The 21,989-nt window shown below is 39.7% G+C and overlaps 2 protein-coding genes across 3 annotated transcripts in view; one reads left to right on the top strand and one right to left on the bottom strand.

Moving 5' to 3' along the window:
- Positions 1 to 21,717, bottom strand: part of LOC131431546 (WD repeat-containing protein 75) — a 34,515-nt gene extending 12,798 nt beyond the window's left edge. For both annotated transcript variants that reach the window (XM_058597327.1, XM_058597329.1), the window contains exons 1-6: positions 21,464 to 21,717; positions 21,202 to 21,403; positions 20,322 to 21,146; positions 18,980 to 20,267; positions 18,763 to 18,923; positions 18,490 to 18,699 (exon numbers count right to left, since the gene is read on the bottom strand). In XM_058597327.1, coding sequence (XP_058453310.1) covers positions 18,490 to 18,699; positions 18,763 to 18,923; positions 18,980 to 20,267; positions 20,322 to 21,146; positions 21,202 to 21,403; positions 21,464 to 21,627 — 2,850 coding nt within the window. In that variant the 5' untranslated portion in view covers positions 21,628 to 21,717. The remainder of the gene's footprint in view (positions 1 to 18,489; positions 18,700 to 18,762; positions 18,924 to 18,979; positions 20,268 to 20,321; positions 21,147 to 21,201; positions 21,404 to 21,463) is intronic.
- Positions 1,399 to 11,958, top strand: LOC131431547 (uncharacterized). The gene is made up of 2 exons (XM_058597330.1): positions 1,399 to 2,135; positions 11,431 to 11,958. The coding sequence occupies exons 1-2, from the start codon at positions 2,016 to 2,018 to the stop codon at positions 11,557 to 11,559; spliced, it is 249 nt and encodes an 82-aa protein (XP_058453313.1). The 5' UTR covers positions 1,399 to 2,015; the 3' UTR covers positions 11,560 to 11,958.
- Positions 21,718 to 21,989: the final 272 nt, after the last annotated feature.

The following is a 21,989-nucleotide window of genomic DNA, read 5'->3' as shown; positions in this document are numbered from 1 at the left end:
GCAATCCCGTTTGCTTGCTTCAGGTCGGACACAACAACGCGTAACTTGTTTGGCGAAACCTTATCTATTGTTTTTATTGCCGAGTAATGTTTTTCCAGGTCCCGAGCAATATTTAAAACTCTGAGAGACTTTAATTTGGGCCGGAAGTATACCACCCACGGACCCCCCGAGCCATCGTCCTGGTAAACTTTTTGGCGAGCAGGCAATATCTTAGAGGGAGATGGAGGCATCGGAGAGGGAGATGGCATTGGAGAGGGAGATGGTATCGGAGGGGGAGATGGTATCGGAGGGGAGATGGTATAGGAGGGGTAGATGGCATCTCGGAAGCAAACTCAGCCTCTAAATGTTCTTCGTTCATTCGTTCAGCTTCGCCCTCCTCCGAGACACCCCCACTGTCATCAATATTCATATTTAAAGTGCGGGAGTAAAGAAGTCTCCCGCACTTGAAATGAAAAAGAAAGAAATAAAATGAAAAGAAAATATATGAATAGTAAAAGTTGAAAGAAAAAGTTTGAGAAAATACTTAACAGTATGTCACGGTAAGCTGTTAGGTGAGTTGCTCCTTCACTCCTTCGTTGTGCTTCAGCGTGACCTTGACTCAGGATTTGGCTGCTGCGATGCGGGTAGCAAACAATAGAAATAACTGCTGCCCGAGGATAGCACAATAGCGTCTACTGTCGATACCGATACAAAACCGGTGCACAGACAGAACTCACTTGCGGGGATGCTACTTTTTATCACTTTTATTTAATGCCTATACTACAGCCTCTGCTGTGATAGGCACCTTCGTCTTACCGATGTCGATTGTTAAAAAACGCGTGTGCTCACTTCGAACATTCGGTTACGAATGAGATCAGTTGTTAAGAAAACAAACAAAATATGCAGTGTTTTTTTGTGACAAAGTCTTCATGCACAGCAAGCTTCATTAAAATCTAAGAAGGTGCTGCCAAATCTGAAAACGATTCGACATATATAGATGTTCAGTTTTGCAATAATTTCGTATTCGTCCTTTTTGCCCAAAAACCAATCGTCGTGGCCACATGGAACGGAGATTATCTTCAACATTACCGCTGAATAGTTCTATCAGGATAAAATTGACACATCAATTATACTTTATTTCTCCTCAATCACGTCGCCGTCGGCACAACACACGCCTGCACATGATCGGTATTGCAATTTCCTGTGCTTGCTATAACTGCTGTGCGGTAAAAGCAGGTGAACCAAAATCAAGCATATTGTCGTCTTTATGTAAGCAGTCACCACGGACAACAATCCAAGCAAGCGGGGTGCGACTACAGGATCCACATTGTGTGCCAGCGAATCGTAAGAGGATGGCGGGTTAAAATCTAATCCTGCCACGAGGGTATGCACCTCTATAAAAAGGATTTTTTACGATTGTCCTAATCAATCAATCGGAATTGATCGTCCGGTCAAGAAGGCATCGAGACAGTGAAAGCGGCTTGTTTTCTGTGAAAGAGTACGATCTACGCTAGTGTTAGTGAATTTATAATTAATCAAGTGATAAGTCGAAATAACAAAAAAAATAATAGGTGAACCGCTAAGAAACTCATCCCGCAAAAATTATCTCGCGCTACTCTCGCGAAGGTGAAAGTACAATCAACAAGGGTTGCGTTCGTTGTCTATGAAGTGCCGCTCCTACTCGAATATAAAAACCGGGCGGCAACGAGAAATCCTTTTCACAGTGGCGCTCGTTGTTCAAGGCAGAAGTCCTCCAACCGTGGATTCGCGTTCTACTATTCGACAGAAGGGTACAATATCACGAGTCGTGACACGGATTTCCTCGCACTTGACTCCGTTTACAAGGTCTGAATAGCACTACAAGCTGAATTGGAAAACAATAAACAAAGAAAGGATAACGTCGGAACGGGAAAACACAAACAGTGAAAGTGGTAACACTATACGAACCACGTTAGCTTTGGTCCCAGCGCGAGCTTAGTCCAGAAACCAGTCAGCGAGGGCGGTCGGGATTTTCCTGAACGCCAGTTAAAATAGTCATGCAGATCGTTGGTCTGCTGCTATCAATCGGTTTGGCTGTGTGCTGCTTCGGAACAGTGCGATGTTGGCCAATCAACCCCGATCTGGTGGACAATTTGATTATCGCCAATCCGGAAGTGGTAAAGTATAATTGATCAAGATTATCTGTTTTTTTTTTTTGAACGCGTTGTGTCGAGAAGATTATGTTTGCCGTTGTCCTGGGAGTCTGAGATTCATTGATTTTTTGTTGACCTATGTGACAAAATCTCAAAACTATATCTCAAAAAAAATTCGAATTGTTTCACGAACTCAGTGCGGCTGCCCTTAAAGGCATGGCATGTTCAGTTGTTTTTTAAATCGATTCCATTCAACAATTACTGTGTTTACCGTTTAATATCGTCATGGAAACTACCAAACAAATAGTTTAATCAACATTGCCTGGGCATTCGTTTATTAATGAAGCGGGGTATGCAAAACTAACATAGTCCACAACCACAATGCTACAATAGTTTGCCACAGACAAAAAGACAATGTTTTTTTTTCATCCCTCGCATTCTAACTAAATTAGCTGGTGTTCGGGAGTGTTTACCAAGACCTCCGATAAATGTTGATGAATTTATGGAAACATATCAAAGAATATCTTAAATTCTAAAAATTGCTTCTATAACAGCTACTAGTTCTGTGCTAATTTCTTCGATGATTAAAAAGTTTTGACTAATCGTATTCGTAATTTGTGTACTCAAAAAACAACACCGTTAGCTATCAGTATGCGTCTTATGTGTTCTTAAACGAACTGCTTTCAGCTGCAATCAACTTGAATTAATGCATAAATAACCAAAAACAATTATTGGATGAAACATAGCATCGATTTTTTTTTCGTGCCAGTAGAAAAACGGGAATTCACAGTGTGTTTCAGAGAAAAAAAACAATCGCAACAACAAAAAAAAACATATTTCCTTTAAATTTTTCTGCTTATGACTTTTTTGGCAGTAACCTTAGTAACCACGGGAAACAGATAGACAGGCTCAAATATGAATTGTGTGTAAAATTTGTTTATTCAGCGTGGTCAACACTTGCAGATGTCACCGCGATCGACAACGCTAAAATGTTGTTTTGCTGTTGGATAAAAGTTTATTTTTGTTTTATTCCGATTAGCAGACGGATTTTGTTATAGTTCCGGAAAGTAGTTAAACGTTTTGAAAGATCGCGGCAAATAGTCGGGTAGGTGGCAGTAGTGTTTCCAACGAACAGAAAATTTGACATCTATTATCTGTGCTCACACCTTCTGAGCACCTTCTATCAAATTTTTTGCACTGTTTTGTTTCTGAGTTGGAACTACGCAATCTTCCTCACACTTTCGTTCGAGTTGTCACCAGGAGATTGTGAAGATCTGTTCATTGTTGTAACGTTATTTTCTGACGTGAATAGCGTTTTACTTTACTCTGGAGCGCCCTTTCAAAATTCGTTCTGTGGAAGAATGGGTAGAACTTAATCGTGAATATGTCGTCATGCTCTTATTCTTAACTAGAATCTTAATTACTTGGAGATTGGATTCTGGAACATAATCCTAGAATTTAGAACCTGGATTTTGGTCCACCTGAATTTTGATGAATCAAATTACAGGTACAGAAATTAAAACTACGGCTCTTGAACTGAATCCTAATTCTGTATTCTGAAATTGGTTTAGTTGTTATTTAGTCACAATGTTATAAACGTCGGCATTTCCGTTGACCAATCGAGACGAGCCTTTTTGATCGGTTGTCAAATATTACAGTATCCAACGCGAACGATTTTTTATTATATATTCAAGTGGAACTAATTCCCCGACATACCTGATTCAGTCACAAGTCAATCTTTCGAAATCAGATGTAGTCACTACTACTGAAGTCTCCCGCGACTGCAATATCAGCTAGCCAACTCAGTCAAAACTATATAGAGTCGATTTATTCATTTTTAGTTGGTTTGACGTAGTCATCATAACTAAATTCAGTTTTGAAATTACTGAGTGCAAAAATATATTGGATAAGTCAAATGAATGATAAACTCACAGAAAAAAAAAGATTTTTTGGAAAAACACAGGACAGGACTCGAACCTGCGTTTTTATGCGTTTACTATTTCCTCCATCCTGAGCTGTGGTAGACGCAGTTCAACCGCAAAACTGGGTTGGTAAGCGTATATCGAACAATGGTCAAAATCCTAGCCACCTCACGACCGGTGCCATATATCCAAACATCTTCTCTGTTCATCAGACAATAAACACTAGTCTTCTCACTGTATACCTATTTTCCGCTCATGCACTGGGTAGGAGAGCATATTTATAATCGTTTGTTACCTTCTCTACTATGCCAGTCGTTACGTGGCTATCGTCAGCGACAGACCCTATGAAGGCTGTTTGATAATCGACCCTTTCATACCAGGAGAAGATAGTTACGGAAAATCAAACCGTAATAATTTTTTTAGTAGGTTTGACGTAAAGCGAATAGCACAGTAGAAAACGTAACAAGCGATTATAAATATACTCTTCTACCCAGTACCAGAAAGTCGATTTTTAAAACTACAAGGATCAGCCCCATGGGGTTGTTCGAGCCATTGATGTTGAACAAGGCAACCAAAATTTCTAATGATCTACAATCGAACAGTTCAATAAATCGTCACACTTTTGAATCCGCATGAGAGTCCTAGATTAATCTTGATTAGGAACCAACACCGAACATTGTTTGTTTTATAGCCGACGAAATTACACCAATATCCCAAATGTATGCAATTATATCTTTGTACATATCTGCGATTCGATTTTGATATTAAAGCTTCTCTTCGCCAAGCTTGTGTTCAAGTTTTGTATGCAAGAAGTTATTTTTATAGCGTTAAGTTTCTCTACCATTCTGCGATTTCGGTTGAAGCGATAAACTTTTTCTCATTTTGAATCGAGTTCATCATCATCGAGCACTCAAAATTTACCCAGGGGTAGATGTCAATTTCTCAGGCGAAACGACATAACATGGAATTTCATCCGAGCTTGCATGACACAAGATCAGAGAATACCAATTGAAGCTTCAAATCAGGGATGGAAATAAGAAAGTTTTTTGATTTACAGTAAATAAAAATAGTCAGTATTATGTTTTCATATCACATGATTGTTGTAGAAATTACAATAAATTTTGAAACGAATGATTTTTTATATAATAAACTTTAGTTTTACTTAGAATTTAAAAATGTCTTCATCGTTATTAGTATCACAACAACATTTCAACAAAGTTAGAATCGTTTTAATGCTACTCTTTGTTCATTCAAGTTCAAATGGCTGTCACTTGCGGTTTCGGTGATATGATGGTATAAGTGACGTGAACGTCAAAACTGATTACCGCTCAATTTTATCAGATATGGATTAATCGATATCAATAATTTTATACTCGTATAGCTTATTTAATCGGTCGCATCAAAATTCTATGCTTCGTGATGTATTTGAATAATAATAATAATTTTAATGATAAGAAAAATCCAATCACAAAGCGTGCCATGCGACTGATTAATATTACCCTATTTAGCTTGAATATCCTACACAGAAGTAACAGGAGTGCAGGATTTAGCTACGCCAATTCAAACGCTGCGCCAAATGCTGCGCTCCTGTTATTTCTATAAATCAAATTCATGTCAAATAGCGTTTTATTGGGTTTAATCTAAAAAGTGCATGAACATTATCATCAGCATCAACCAGCTGGAGGTAAAACAAAGTCTTTTGGGGCTATAATCACTATTTAATGTTCTAAATTGTTTTTTAATTTTACATTATCAATGTGATTACGATCCCAACTGATTATTTTCATAAAACCTACATCTAGCATTCATTTCCCTTCGTCTAGTATTCTTTTTATTACGAATTAAACAACAGGTAGCAAAATCAAACACGGTTTTTATCAAACGAGAACATATGTTGAAACTTCGTAATCGTACTGTAATGAAACCGGTATTTTTCCCAACTCTAGTGATAAGGACTATTAAAGGAGCATTCCTGAAAGTTACAAACTGACAATTTTCCCCAATTTGAGCACCCTCATGCATATAAGTTGACAAAAATCACTGATGTACATGCTCCTTTAATATTCCTTATCACCCATCACTAAACTTCCCAAAGCTACAAAAGTACTAGTTTTCCACGATTTTAAAAGTCTCATTGACACGCGTTATCCTTAGTTAAAAATTCCTGTAGGATTACTGTTGTCACTAATTTTCACACCCCTCAAGATTTTATACGTAAATCAATCGGCACTCATGTCTGATCTTGCTCATTTTTGATTTTTTTCCACAATGCTCGAAGCTGATCGAATCGTCCAGTGATTTGATCTTACAGGAATCAGTGTTAATAGTAGCTCAAAATCACTACCGATTTTGTGTGATGGAAGGTCAATATTGATTTTGATCGAAGTGATTCAAAGATAACTGATAAACTGATCTTAACAAGATCAGATCATTAGTGATCTTTATTGGAAAAGATCACAAGCGATCATCTTCGCTAGTGATTACGATTTGATGATATTTTGATCTTGATTTATTCAGCCCTGATTTAAGAGTGTCTTCGAAGTTAACAGTTTCATTGCCTGTAAAATACAAGAATTCAACTGCACGATCTTCTACATATGGGTGTCGCTTTCTAATTAAATGCAAAATTTTAACAAAATGATGCCTAAACTATTCGTAAATTCATAGCAAAATGAGTAGAAAAATCAATCTAGCCATATTTTTTAAATGTATTCCTGATTCTGTTTATATATTCGACATAGAAGGTAATTTGATATGAATGTGTGAGAGCAGTTTTGAAGATTTATAACCTTTTTGTGTTCATTTACATGCCAGTTTTAATTTTTTTAGTGGAGTTTTTCTGATTCGGAGAAACCAGAAGGCTAAAAGCCTCATATTTCTGGAATTGCAGAAACGAAATTTGGATCTTAATGAAATTCTATTCATAATAACTTTCTTTTGAATCCAAAAAGTCGTGAAAATTGATCGATACCAGTTCCGTTTTGGAGTTATAGATCACAATAATTTTAGAGTTTTATTCGGCCTAATTCAAGTTAACATGAATTGACATGAATGAAACATTAATTTCCAAAGCTTTTTATCAAAAACTCTCTATGTGTGATACTGTTTGAAACATAGCAAATTTCAAAAAGTGATTGAGCGTTATATGAACGGCTGATAAGTGCAACTTATCGTTGAAACCCCCTTTAAGTAATTTTGAATACGAAAACCGAAATAATATTCTATGTATGTCAAAACCGGACTTGAACTGTCCAGAGCAGAAATCGTTTAAAGTCATTCTTAGTGTAAAAACCGGGCAAAAAACTTTGAACGGGATAACCGGAAAAAATCTTAGCCGGTACTTTCAGAGATAATGTGTTGATTTTTGCATGGAAACTTTCTACTTGTTTCCCTCGGCTACGGGATTCATTCCACATATTGAATATTATGTATTTTATCTAACATTCAAAGTCGTTTGCTGTATTATTTAAACACTTGCGCTTGCAACCCACTATTTAACCTTCAAGATTTTTTAATACTGAATATGTATGACGAACCTTTAATTTTAATTTAATTTTTACAGATACTTTTCCCCGCTTTTGCAAACCTAATTATTAACAATTGTGCCGTACGCCAAGGAAAATAATTAAACAAGTCTCATAGAACAGAGCTTCCAAAATAAGTAGAGTTTATTATTCTTTCAAAATTGTATAAATGTTATATTGTGATCGAGGACTTTTCGGAGAGTTAATAAGCACAGGTTGCGATGGTTATTCTCATGTGACTGGAGCACTCGAACCTCAATCTTGGCTGAATGCACTGAGAACGTACAAAGCGTTGTACAAATCCCGTTCCACATCAAAAGAACGGCTGAATAATGCCACAGACATAACTGATGGACGTGAATAATAATAAAAATGATAATCGTTCGTATTAGTTGAATGTGTGAATTTCGCAACGTTTACTGATTCACTTCCAGAATTGTAACGGTGCATTTATAATAAAGATTTACCTATATGCGACCAATATTTTCTACCACACAATTAAATAACGCGGAGCAAATGAGAGCAAAAAAAAATCGCAACATGTAGCAACAACAACTTTAATGTCGGTAATTTCATTTCGGATTTGCATTAACACTACGGGATTAATTACTGGCATTCAAAAGGGCCAAACTGTGGAATTTTCTACGATAATAAACACTGTTCGGAGCATTTTCTCGAACGCTAAACAGTCCAATGCTGTCTTTACTCGCACTCGTTTGGTGCGAATTTTGCACTGCGAAAAGTACACAAAGCTAATCTAATTATAATAGATTTGCACTAAACTGATAGTTTTTATCTACGATTTGCAAATGTTTTTAGCTATTTAGATAACATTTGGAGCTATTAGAAGAGTTGATATTGCAAAATGTTACCCATAGTTGTCCACTTTTCGTTGTATTTTGCTCCAATGCAAACGACCAGCAGCAGGATGACGCAATCGATCTTCTGAGCCAGCCAGAAAAATGTATTTGCTTTACTTCCTGCTCAGTCAACTGCATACCTGCAACTGTAAATATATCAAGTGCTAACCTTTTTTACCTACCCGGGTACATTTCAGAAAACTTAAATTTTGAATTCTTGGTGATTATGTCATACAACTGAAAACGTGATCATAAATTGATGATCATATTACCGATGGCATGTATCAATCGTATTCACGACAAAAACTTTTCAAGATGACACTAAATCTCGACGTTCCATGCAATTCTAAGACATTTTGCTTGAACAAAAATGTCAAATTTCGGAAATTTCATGAGCAGGGTCCGGTACTCGAAGTGTAACCAATTAAAAGGCCATAAATTCAGTTTGGAAAATTACTTTTACTTAATTCAAAGTACAAAATGTGTAAAAATAATACAAAATTCAGAATCAATTCACTTTTACTCGATATGACCACCTTTTGCCTTGACTATGGCCTTGAGACGGTCAAAAAACGAATCGCAAGCTACCGAATGTGACTTGCAGGTATTTTGGCCCACTCGCGGACAATAACTTTTTTCAGCGCCTCGAGACTGGTGTATCTTTTAGTTCGGACTTTGCTCTCCAAAATGGCACAAAGAGAATAATCCATTGGATTCGCATCTGGTGAATTCGAGAGCCATTGTGTGGACGTGATGAAGTTCGGAACGTTGTTTTCCAGCCATTCTTGGTTCACTCGAGCTTTGTGAGACGGTGCCGAGTCCTGCTGAAACGTCCATGGTCTGCCACCGAAATGTTTGTCTGCCCGCGGCTTCAAAGCAACCTCCAGAATACTTTCCCGATAATATGTCGCATTTACCTTGACGCCAGGCTCGATGAAAATGATTGGAGAGCGCCCATCTGCGGTTACAGCGGCCCAAACCATTATCTATTGCGGGTGCTGCCTCCTGTTGGCCAATCGATGACTCAAATTCTCGTATGAACGGTCGGTCAAGTAAACCCTATCGTTTTGAGAGTTTACGAATTGCTCAATTGCAAAAATTTTCTCGTCAGAAAATACAATGTTCGGAAATTGACCGCTTTCGGCCAAACGAAGCAACTCCTTCGCTCTCTCAAGTCGAACTTGTTGCTGCTTCGGTGTGAGATCATGCGCCTTTTGGATCTTGTAAGGCTTGACCTTCAGATCATTTTTCAGTATGCGGCGGATGCTACGGTCGGATATTTTCAGTTCTTTTGCCATTTGATTGGCACTTCGTCGAGGATTTCGTTCAAGTCGCTTCTTCACTTTTTGAACCATCTCACGTGACGTTGCAGTCTTTTGATGACCACCTCCATGACGTTTTGCGATGCTACCAGTATTATTGTAACGAGTTATGGTGCGATAAACAAAAACTTTATTCACTTTAAGGTGTTTGAGCTCACGAACAATCGCTGGTTGTGATTTTCCATCTAAATATAAAGCAATCACACTATTACGTTTTAAATCCATCACTGATTTTTTTTTCGCGTTCACTTTTGGCAAAATGCTTTCTTGCGCTTGTAAACAATACAACTCCGAACTGTCATTTAGCAAATTTCTAGAGAGCTGATGCCCGTGCGTCAGCTGCGCGAGCAGTCTAAAGTTGGTTACATTTCGAGTGCCGGACCCTGTAGCAAATCAGTCATCTAACGCAAACTATTATTAAAAAATCAAGGTATGTTTCTTTTTGAAGTTCAATTCATACAACTTAAAAAAAATATTCAAATGCAAAGCAAAGTCTTTGCATTACATTTCTTTGTGGAATTTGACCTTTCTGTTTCAACAGACTTCGCAGTCAATTCAGAGCGTACAGAATCATTACATGGCTAGTACTACGATCCTACAGACACTAAGAATCTTTACAGGTTCGGGCTCGAACATACGACAATTGGTATATAAGTGCCGATGTCTCCGATAACACTAGGGTATTGAACTAACAACTCAATTTGTGTAAGTTACAAATCAGTAGTGTATGCACAACGAGAATGACTTACTATTTCGAAACATAAGTTTTCTTGTTTAAGTACTTTCTTCATTAATTTGGCTACCCACCAAAAATATGGCAGCGGCAGTTATTTTGCACTGTACCATTAGTAGCATGAACTTAAACGGTTAGATGTCAGTCATATGGATACGATGTGAAAGTATCACCCACGAAGGTAATACTTTGCATTAGACCAAACAATAAACAAACTTTATTTATATTTGCTTAGACCCGTCAACAAGTAATCGAGCGTACCCATAATGGATTGCTTTGACGGACTAACCTGCCTATTTTGACGGACACAGGATACCGAAATAAGGTTTTATACTAAAAGGGAACCAGGTCCAGAGTTAAAGGAACAAACGATTGTTTTAAGCTGCTTTCAACACAAACACGAATGGCATTTGCTCGTAAAGAACAAACGGAATCATTCAATGACTGTAGCATTCGTTCAATGACTGTACCATTCTACAGCATGGATATCCCTTCTTAGTATTTATACAATATTCTAATAACTATTTTTTGCGCGTAAAATAGGAATTGTATCAAACACTTTCTAAGAGATATTCACATATAAATATCAGCACTGTACCATCGATTGTAAGAATACCTGATATTAAACCCTACAGGATCACATCGCTTGCCGTATAAGACATTTTTTGGACAATCATGTAGACTATTTAAAATCACCATCATCTAAATTTAAATAGCCGTGCAATATAATTTTTCCGCATGCTAACTCAGAATTCTCCCAGAACTTTGAAAGAAAAAAATTAAGCTTTAGCCAACCCCTATTTGGCATTCCAAATGCATTCCTTTCCGTGTTATTTTTTGGTCTGAGCAATTCTACTATACGGATTTTTTTCCTGCCGGCTTTTACACTAGATTTTCCATCTAAATGTCAATACAGGTTAACGTTATATTTATCTTATTTTCCCATCCTCCCCAACAGGCAGCCCAATCGATGCGGGAAATTCCACAATGGCACTGTTTGCGGTACTTCAAGCATGACATCCATCTAATGAGACGCTGCCGTAACTATCGCATGCATATGCTACGCCGGCCGAACGATATGATTTGAAATGGAACGGAGCATTGGCCATCATAAACGGAGAAAACCGAGGACCGTTTTGTAGAAAAAAAGAAAGAAATCAGAATCTCTCAACAAATTATATGCAGAACAGTACCGTGAAATATATCCTTATCCAATGTGGAAAATCAATCTCATAAGAACACTACTTAGGATAGACGCATAGTAATTAGATATTTTTCAAGTGGCATTCTCCTTTACACGATAATTTTCTATACATGTAGGGCAATTATTGACTAACGTAAAACTGTCATCTTAATGCAGTGGTATTACAATTCAGCACTGTGACCATTTTTTTTTTTAATTTTGTCATTTTATTTAACGTTCAATGCTAATATCGATACAGAACGATTATAATAAAGAAGCAGAACTCAATGCAACTCAATGAAATCAATAATGAATAATAAAAAATATCACTGCCAATTCAGTCGAATCATCTCAAAATTGCATTGCACAATATCTATTTATTTATTTGGAACAGGGAAAAGCCCAGTGGAGATGAAATTTAGCAATCTCTCTCTCCAGCAGGCATAAAACCTCCTCATCATTTGTATCAACAGATTACAATGATCCAACATACATATGATACAACAGATACCTAACACTACAATTAAAACTAACAGTTAAAACTAAATTTATAACACTATAACTAGTTGATGACACCAAGCATAACAGTATTAGTACTCTTACTTAGAAGGTGAGAGAGAGAGGAGAAAAGTGGTTAGGTAAATTGAAAACAAGGGTTGGTGGAGGGGGTGCTAAACGAGCGAAAACGAACGACGGGGTTGGAATCAGCAGAAAGACAAGTCATCTCGAAAATTTTTTTTTTGAAAAAATCGACTTTTTGGGACTTCGAAAAAATATCAAAAAAATCCCAGAAAGTTGATTTAAAAAAAAATTTTTGAGATGACACTAAATCTCGACGTTTCATGCAGTTTGAAGAGTTTCGGCATCAAAAAAAATTTTCGATTTTGGAAATTTCATGTATGGTGCTTTTTCAAGATCGAAAATTGTCAAACCTTAACCGTTGGGCAGCACCCCTTACGTATGTACGATTTAGCTCAAATTTTGCATGAGGACATTTTTCGAGGTGCTTAAACTTTTGAGCACTAGCGCTTTACGAAATTAGAGGTGATCCCAAAATTTTGGCACCCTTATATATGTAAGAGCGGTAAAAATCAACGTTTTTTGTCGGTTACGTCACTTATACCATCATATCTCTGGAACCAAAAGTCATAGCCATTTGATCTTTGAACTTGATCAATGGCACGACAGTAGCTTTATAAACGAACATAAGTTTGTTAAAATCGGTTCAGCCATTCATGACAGGGAAGGGGGGGCTTGCCCTCTCATAACAGAGAGCAAGCTTACCCAAGCCTCTGTTCCCCATGTTGGGGCGGCTCGAAACAGCGTCTGTTCTCCATGTTAGGAGCGACTGATTGCCGTCCTTGTGTCAGTGTGGGACTCTAAACAGTGCTGACACGATGGCCCTCCGGCGAGACAGGAGGTTGGTGCAGGCCTAACAATCCGCCCGGAAAACATATGTTACGTACGATCAAGAAGGAAATACGACTCGGAATAATCGGCCTACGCAACGAAAAAAGGACTACGATTGGAAGCTTGGCACATGGAACTGCCAATCGCTTGGCTTCCCAGGATACGACCGAATGCTGCATGATGAGCTTCAAATCCGCGGCTTCGATGTCGTAGCACTGCAGGAACTTTGTTGGACGGGACAGAAGGTGTGGAAAAGTGGGCATCGAGCGGCTACCTTCTACCAGAGCTGTGGCACAACCAGAGTTCTAGCAACGGGATTTGTAGTGTTGGGCAAGATGCGCCAGCGCGTGATTGGGTGGCAGCCAATCAGTGATAGAAAGTGCATATTGAAGATCAAGGGCCGTTTCTTCAATTACAGCATAATCAACGTGCACTGCCCACATGAGACGAGACCCGATGACGAGAAGGAAGCATTCTACGCGCAGCTGGAACGAACCTACGACAGCTGTCCACGGTGGGATGTAAAACTCGTCATCGGCGACATGAATGCTTAGGTAGGCAATGTACAGGCCCCGCGATGTAGGCAATGTACAGGACCGTGATCGGGCTGGAGAGCCTGCACGCGGTATCAAACGACAATGGTCTACGATGCGTGAACTTTGCAGTCTCCCGAGGAATGGTAGTTCGAAGCACCTTCTTCCCCCGCAAAGATATCCAAAAACTCCACTTCTCCGACGTCATCAATGTCCGCACTTACCGCAGTGCCAATATTGATTCTGACCACTACCTTGTCGCGGATTGTATGCGCTCAAAACTATCGAAGAGCAACAACTCCAGCTAGTGCTACCAACGGAAGAGCAGCTTGGCGTGGCGACTCTTGAAGACGGCTGGAGGAATATAAGATCCGCCGTGAGTAGCACTGCTGCAACCGCACTAGGTACGAGGTTATCGAATCGAGGAAATGACTGGTTTGACGGTGAATGTCAGCAGTTGGTCGAAGAGAAGAATGCAGCAAGGGCGAGGATGCTGGAACACCGCACTAGAGCGAACGAGGAACGATACAGATAGACGCGGAACAGACAGAACACGCCACCAGGAAGACCAAGATCGCGAAACGATGGAACAGCTGTACCGCGCAAATGACACACGGAAGTTCTATGAGAAGGTGAATCACATTGCTGAACGCCGCCGACAAGGTACTCCCCCAAATCCTTTGCCGTCGTCTATCACCAACAGCTAAGGAATTCGTAGGGCCGTACCAAGCGGGATTTACTGGAGCCCGCACCACTACGGATCACATATTCGCGATAAGACAAGTACTCCAAAAATGTCGTGAATACAACGTACCCACGCATCACCTATTCATTGACTTCAAAGCGGCATACGACACAATCGATCGAGAACAGCTATGGCAGATAATGCACGAATACGGTTTCCCGGATAAACTGACGCAACGATTGGTCAAAGCAACGATGGATAGAGTGATGTGCTACGTCCGAGTATCTGGGACGCTCTCGAGTCTCTAAGAATCTCGGAGAGGGCTACGTCAAGGTGATGGACTTTCTTGTATCTTGTTCAATATTGCCCTGGAAGGTGTGATTCGAAGAGCGAGGATCGACACGATTGGCACGATCTTCCGAAAGTCCGTACAACTTTTTGGCTTCGCTGACGATATTAATATTGTGACACGTAACCTTGAGAAGATGACGGAAACCTACATCGGACTGAAAGCTAAAGCTAGGCATATCGAACTGGCCATAAATGCGTCGAAAACAAAATACATGAGAGGAAAATGCTCTAGAGAAGGAACACGACGCCTCCCACCACGAATATTGATAGACGGTGATGATATCGAAGTGGTTGACGAGTTAGTGTATTTGGGCTCACTGGTGACCGCCGATAATGGCACCAGCAGAGAAATTCATAGACGTATTTTGGCAGGGAATCGTGCGTACTTTGGACTCAGAAAAACCCTCCGATCGAGAAAAGTACGCCACCGCACGAAATTCACCATCTACAAAACGCTCATTAGGCTGGCGACGAGCATCCATGGACCGAGTTATGTGGAGACGTATGCTTGATACGATACAGCAAAGGACACCCCAGGCCTATAGCTGTTAGGTAAGGTAAGTAACTATGGCATAATTGCCACGAATTCAATAAATTCAAATATGAAAGATATAAACTCAAAACAGTATGTCACCGTTTGGTACGAATAATAGCCTTCTGATACCGGCGAATCCGTATCTGCTTTCCGGATTAGCCTGCGGGAGAGCCGAATGTTGGACCCAGCCGACTGGCCCAAAATTATTAAAGACTGTCCCAGAAAGTATGGACGCACTTTGATTTCGTTGTAAATAATTCACAAGTGTTAGATATTCAAATTTTATTCGATATACTGATAATATTAGACTACAACAACAAAATATTATTCTCAACATTTGCTACTTAGCCATTGTAGACTAGCTGGCGCACCTTCTTGCGAACGTTCTTCATTAAATTCCGTACAGGCTTCTTGGCGACAAGTTTTGACACTTTTTCCAATTTTTTTCGAGCTGGTTTCGGCTGCCGAGACATGTTTCCTAAGATGTGCCTTCGTTAATGCCCAAATTCCTCAATTGGTCGAAGTTGTAGGTAATTTGGTGGGTTCATGTCTTTTGGGACGAAAGTGACATTTTTGGTAGTATACCATTTTACCGTTGATTTCGAGTAGTGGCAAGAAGCAAGATCTGGCAAGAAGACAACAGGATCCTTGTGGCTTCGAATCATGGGTAGAAGTCGTTTTTGTAAACATTCCTTGCTGTATATTTCGCTGTTCATTGAAGCAGTGGTGATGAAGGGTTTCGAAATCTTACCGCAGCTACAAATTGTTTGCCAGACCATAGCTTTCTCACCAAATTTTTCGACTTCAATCGATGTCTCGGACTGGTTCAACACTTGCCCTTCTCGCACCGTATAATATTGTGGTCCCGGCAAGGATTTGTAATCGAGTTTCACGTAGGTTTCGTCGTCCATGATTATGCAGTTCAAAATTTCCAGCAAGAATCGTATTGTACAGCTTTCGAACCCTCGGCTTGATCGATGCTTCTTGTTTCGGACTTCGTTTTGGTTGGTTCTGCTTCTTATAGGTTCGAAGATTCAAACGTTCTCTAGCACGAAGAACATTTGACTTCGAAGTGCCCACTTTTTTGGCCACATCCCGAACTGAAACCTCCTTCTTTTGCTCGAACGCCTTCAGTATACGTTCATCCAACTGAGGGTTAGCAGGACCTTTTTTTCGACCCGTTTTCGGTTTATCTTCAAAGGTGTTATCCTCACCGAACTTCCGTTGGTAGTGAGTTCATGAACTTCAGAAAAGGCATGTTCAGCTACTTTTGACTTGAAATGATGTGGTAGTCCTTTCTCTAATTCTTTAGATGGTTTCGCTATTTCAGTGATGTGCTCTAGAAACGGATGTCTAGAGTTCTCTTTGTTTGTCCAATATATATTTTATCACAATGAGAACGAAATGTAAGGTTTTTGCCTCTCTGACAATGAGGATATCTAAGAAAGGTAAACTGTTGTCTTTCTCCTCCTCATAGGTGAATATATCATCAACGTATCTCCACCAACGATTAGGTAATAATCCCTGGTTTTTCAAAAGTTCTTCAAGATTCGCCATAAACAATTCGCATAAAAACGGGGAGAGCGGATTTCCCATTGGTGCCCCTTGTAACTGTTTATAAAATCCGCCTCTGAATTTGAAGTAATTTACATCCATACAAAGCCGAGTTAGGTTCAGATATGACCTTACTTTGCTTTTCCATAAACTGTTACTATGTAGTTGAAGTAACCAATCTTCCAATAGATTGATTGAGTCCTTCACCGGGACACTTTCGTCTTCTTCGATTTCACCAGAGTTTTGAAGTAGAGTCGTAAATTCTTGTGTGTTAGGGACTGATCTACTGAAAAAATTTTTTGGCATAGAATGGAATTCTTTTACTAGCCATTTGGCGATAATGAAGAAATAATTTCCCTTATTTCGTTACCAGGTTTGTGAACCTTTGGTAGTCCTTTGATTTCGGGTAAAGAAGGGTTAGGAGCTTTGAGGTAATTGAGGTTGATATCGAAGTTTGGATTACATTCAAGAAGAGTTTTATCCACTTTTTCGATAATTTCAGGAAGGGGATCGGTTCTTTGTTTCCTATAAGGACCATCATTAATTTTTTGGGTTATCAAGTTGTCATAATCTTGTTTGATCATAATAACTACTTTATTTACCTTGTCAGCCTTTACATAAAAAAACAGGCTTTTCTCGCAATTGTTTCACTAGTTCTTTTTAGATACAGGAATGGAGTTATTTTTGAAGTTTAGAAATCTTCAAAAATAACCCCATTTCTTTATTAAATCGTGACCAAGGAAATAAGCCCTCCTGGCATTTCAAGTTATTACCGATACATAAGATACAAATATATTTAGAAAATACTTAATCTCTTAATCTCCCACTTCTTCAGTTTGTTACCCTCCGCTGACAATCAAACTACCGTCCTACCCGTTTGTTACTACCTGTTTCTTCCCGTTTTTAAACGTTGACAATAAGACATTTCGTGTAAATGTGAGCAGCATTCTTTCAAACAAACTTATAAAACCGATACACTGAAGAAGGATGTAAATAACATTCCGAAATACGCGTATATGTATTGTAACGTTTGTTATGCTTCATTAAAGTATAGTGACTTTGTGAAAGTGTAATAACGTGACAGTGAAATACTGGAATTAAATGGTACATAAATAGTGCAACTATTGAATATATTCCGCTAACAGCTCCAGCTCGTTGTATCTGAAACATATAGCAATGTATAAGTCATGATTATATGTTTTACTAGCGAACAAAACGTGTCGTAAGCCCACTGCGATAATGAGTTGAATTCATGCGGTTGGAATTTTGGGCGCCTTATTTAGAAAACACTTGATTCCGTCAACCGCGTTTCAATTGAAATCTATATGGAAAACAATGTGACATTCATATGAAATTCATGTAGAATCTAGATTTAACAATATACCTTATTGTTTTGATGTGCATTTCACATGCATTTGTAAGATAGGTCATGTTTGTTTATAGAGGTGTGCGAAACTTCTCATTTGGAATTCGCTCAAGAACCGAAGATCCGTTCTGCGTGAGCTACGGTTCTTTAGAAAAGAGCTGTGATCTGTCAGCTCACTTTCATTATTCGATTCAGTGGAACAGTTGTTATTGACAAACTTTGTTATGGATAAGACGTACATTAGAACAAGTGCACGGTTACAATTCGGTTAGGTCTCTGACATCTTCTGTCTGTTTAGTTAGTCGTGGGATACTGATAAAAAGCAGTTCAATTCAATATTGTTTTTAACAGATTTTTTTCTGCTACAGGAAGAAAAAATTAAACTACAATCGACACTTACCTCTTTCACACTTTTCTTGCCAGCCACTCCAATTGCACCAGCATTCATCGTATTCATCAACGCCGAATGTTGCACTCCCATTCCAGTCGTTTGTTTAGCCAACATAACGGCAAACGGTGTGTTGGGTAAACCATTGCCCAGAACATCGCTCATATACACTGCGGGACCGAGCGATTCCTCGTCGCTATCGGATACCAGATGAAGTAATTCCTACAGTTTGAAGTGTTAAAATTTCATAACACAGTCGATTCCAAAATATAACCTCAAAATTACCTGGTTTTGATTGAGAAAATAAAGCTGGGATACCGCCTGCCAGTCCACGCTGAGGGATTGTGACTTTGGGTACCTTCGCGGTATCCAGGCAGCACCGTAAACCTTCGGTAGGCCTTTCCGGTGATACAATGGCATCGGTATGTTCGGCAGGAATATGCACACTGAAAATAATTAAGATATTTATTTCAGTGGAACGCAATTTTTGTTCCAAACTTACATTCGTTATCGCCGGTAAAGGTAGCAATCAAATTTGTAAACGAATCGATGGCAATTGTTTCCACGGTTAGATTGACGGTCACTTGAATTCTCAGGGTTAGTAGGTTCCAAACCAGCAGCCTATTTTCCGTACACACCACAATCAGGTGCGAGTATTCGCCGTAACAGAATCGAACTTGTTTGACACAGGCGACGGTTTTGATTGGTTGCTGCTTGTTAGTTTCCTGGGGTTGTTGCCGCAATCGTTGTTTTTTACTAGAATCGAACAAATACGTGAACTGAGCCAACCCGGGAGCGTGGGCTTTCCTTCGCTGGTAACAGTGCAATTTTCTTTTGCTGCAAAATCTAGCATCGGAACTAAGTTCATTGACAATTTTTTGAAGACGTTGCTCAGCTTGTGTCGAAATATTTTTGGCCGCAGACAATTTTGCTTCGATTTTCTGCCGCATTTCTGCCGTTGATTTACACTGGATACGAAGCCGGTAGAAAAGTTCAGCCTTCTGAAGAAACGTTAGTTCGTTGTGTTGCTGAATTCTTTTGAACGCTAACTTCTTCTCATCTAAGGAAAGTTTCTCCACGGTATGTCCATGATCCTTCACAACACGATCTTTCTTACGAGGTTTCGTGTTTTTAAATAGCACTGATGCATCTTTTTTGTCCAGTACTTCTAGCATTTCTCGAATAATTTTGCTCCTTTTTTCGAGGTATTCTTTTCTATCGATTGCCTTATTTTTCTTAGGAACTGACAGCACAACTTGATTCACGCCCCCATCGTAGCCAGCGGGTGCCGAAAGAACACATTTGAGCCGCAAGGTTTCCGCACTCCAAGCACAAAGAACATTCCCGAAACCACCGGCCAGCAATGAGCCGTCCTGCGAGAAAGAAATCGATCGCACCGGAAAGTTCTTATATTCCACCCGCCCCACGCACACCCAGACTAGTTTTTCGCCTCCCCCGGTGAGTTCCATATCCTCCACAGACCAAACCTTAACACAGTGGTCATTTCCGGCCGTGGCACACAGCAAATCACGCTCTTTGCTAGAGCTGGAAAATTCTAAACCGTTGATGCCATTCTGGTGGACATTTTCGACGTTTGTGTTGAGTGTGTAGTTCTGACGGGACTCGTCGTATTTCCACAACTTCAGTCGTGTTTCCGCCGAGTAGCGATTATCGTTCCACGTTTCGCTCGTGGCTAACCAGTAGGCGTTGACGGCAACCTTGGTGACGACGGTGTTGTAGATGACGTTCTTCTGTTCTATGGTGTTATAATTTTTCAACGTAATATCCAACTGAAAACAGTAAAATTTGTTAGTAAAACGTATATTGAAAAGTTACGATCTTACCGTGTGAAGTAACGATCGGCTGTAGGTCGAAAAAAACTGAATGCAACCAATTCGACCGTTCAGAATCATCGCCTGGGTCCTGGGGTTAACCCGTATTCCAACCGGAAAAGGATTCTGACCGGTGAAATCATCGGAAATTTTCGAAAAACTCTGCACCACGGCCGTTTGTTTCTGTAGTGCATTGAGAATTTGTATTCCGTTATCGGCAGTGCACAAAGCCAAACGAATATTTTCCGGTGCTACAGAAATTTGTACAACGGAATCCGACAGTCGGGGAACCATTTCTTTGTTGGCTTGATCTCCAACCTTCCACTTGACCAGCACTCTTTCCAGCCCGCCGGAATAAAAATGTGTCCCCGAGTAAGAAAATTCAACACACTGTACCGGGTTCGCATGCCAGTGGTAGATTTCCGGTATGGGTGCCGCCGTTTTCAGGAAGCTTTTGTACAACACTACCCTGCCAATACCGTCCCCAACGGCCACAATATCTTCCGTTGGATGACATGCGATAACCTGCGGTGCCACATTGTTACAATGTTTTCGAGTAAACACCCGAATTTCCGGTTCAATCTTTGCCCAGTGCCACAGCGAATCCGTGATGAAGGCAAAGTAGTTTAGTTTTTCTCCTCCTGATGCTAGTTGAAATTTTGTAGTACTCAGATTTCCATCCAATGCTGACGAATGTAGAATTTTCTGTTTTGTAGGACAGTAAATCCAAATCAGCATTTTACTTGTGCGACCACTTATAAGAAATGTCGCTACGCCGTGGTCGCTATACAGAATGCTGAAGTGATTCACTTGTACTTCAGTTTTGTGCAAAATTTGCTGCAAATATATAAATAAGAATTAAGACGCTTGAAATTGTTTATAAGCTAACTACCTTCTTTCCGTGCAGTACGCCGGAGTCTACGTTCCAGCTTAAAATTATACCATTGCGGGTACATCCGTACAATAGTTTCGGATTATTACGATCGATTAAAACTCCAATAATATTGGAATCGATTCCGTCATAATCGCGCACAACTTCACCAGTTGTCACACTGAAAGCTCTAACTATTCTGTCCCATATCACGTAAATAACGCTGAAATCGTAATTCAATTAATCATCTGAATACCTTCTATTAACACGTAATAATACTCACTCGCCATCCGACGAAAACAGTGGCGCGTGGTTGATCATGCAACCTCCCGCAATGCGACGGATTCGCAATCCATCGTCATTTTCTCGCAGGGGCAGGTCTGCAATTTTCGACTCGTTCATAGCTGAGTTTCCTCGATGATTCATTTCACCTGTTTCTATACACATTTTTCTAATTTTTAACAGTTAAGCATGGAAATCTGTCGCACTCGCGAGTAATCCATGCACACTATCCCACTCATGGACCTGCTTACGGAAGAATGTAAACAAAAGCATGCGATTTTTGAGGTTACAATACGAAGTGTAAATTCCTTCAATGAAAGCATGGGCGTCGGTACCTTTCCTCAACGAAAAAATTCGAGCAGTTTAAAGTACACTCAAAAAATGTTTATCTTGAGTAGAGATTTAACATATGTTTGCACATGAAAACGTTGTCGCATTGGCGTCAAGTTGATTGAGAATGCAGTAAAGCCCGCTTGTGAGGAATTCTGGCAACCGTCAGAAGGCTGGCTGCATTCCGGCTGCTGTCA

Source organism: Malaya genurostris, chromosome 2 (genome assembly GCF_030247185.1).
Source record: "Malaya genurostris strain Urasoe2022 chromosome 2, Malgen_1.1, whole genome shotgun sequence".
Lineage (NCBI taxonomy): Eukaryota > Metazoa > Arthropoda > Insecta > Diptera > Culicidae > Malaya > Malaya genurostris.
Note: the sequence above shows the minus strand (reverse complement) of the source record. Positions and strands in the feature narration are given on the sequence as shown.

Bases quoted from the DNA above. Each gene is read 5' to 3' on its own strand.
- LOC131431547 (XM_058597330.1), top strand. From the start codon at position 2,016: ATGCAGATCGTTGGTCTGCTGCTATCAATCGGTTTGGCTGTGTGCTGC. The intron at 2,136-11,430 runs GTAAAGTATAAT...CCTCCCCAACAG, and splicing joins TTATCGCCAATCCGGAAGTG to GCAGCCCAATCGATGCGGGA.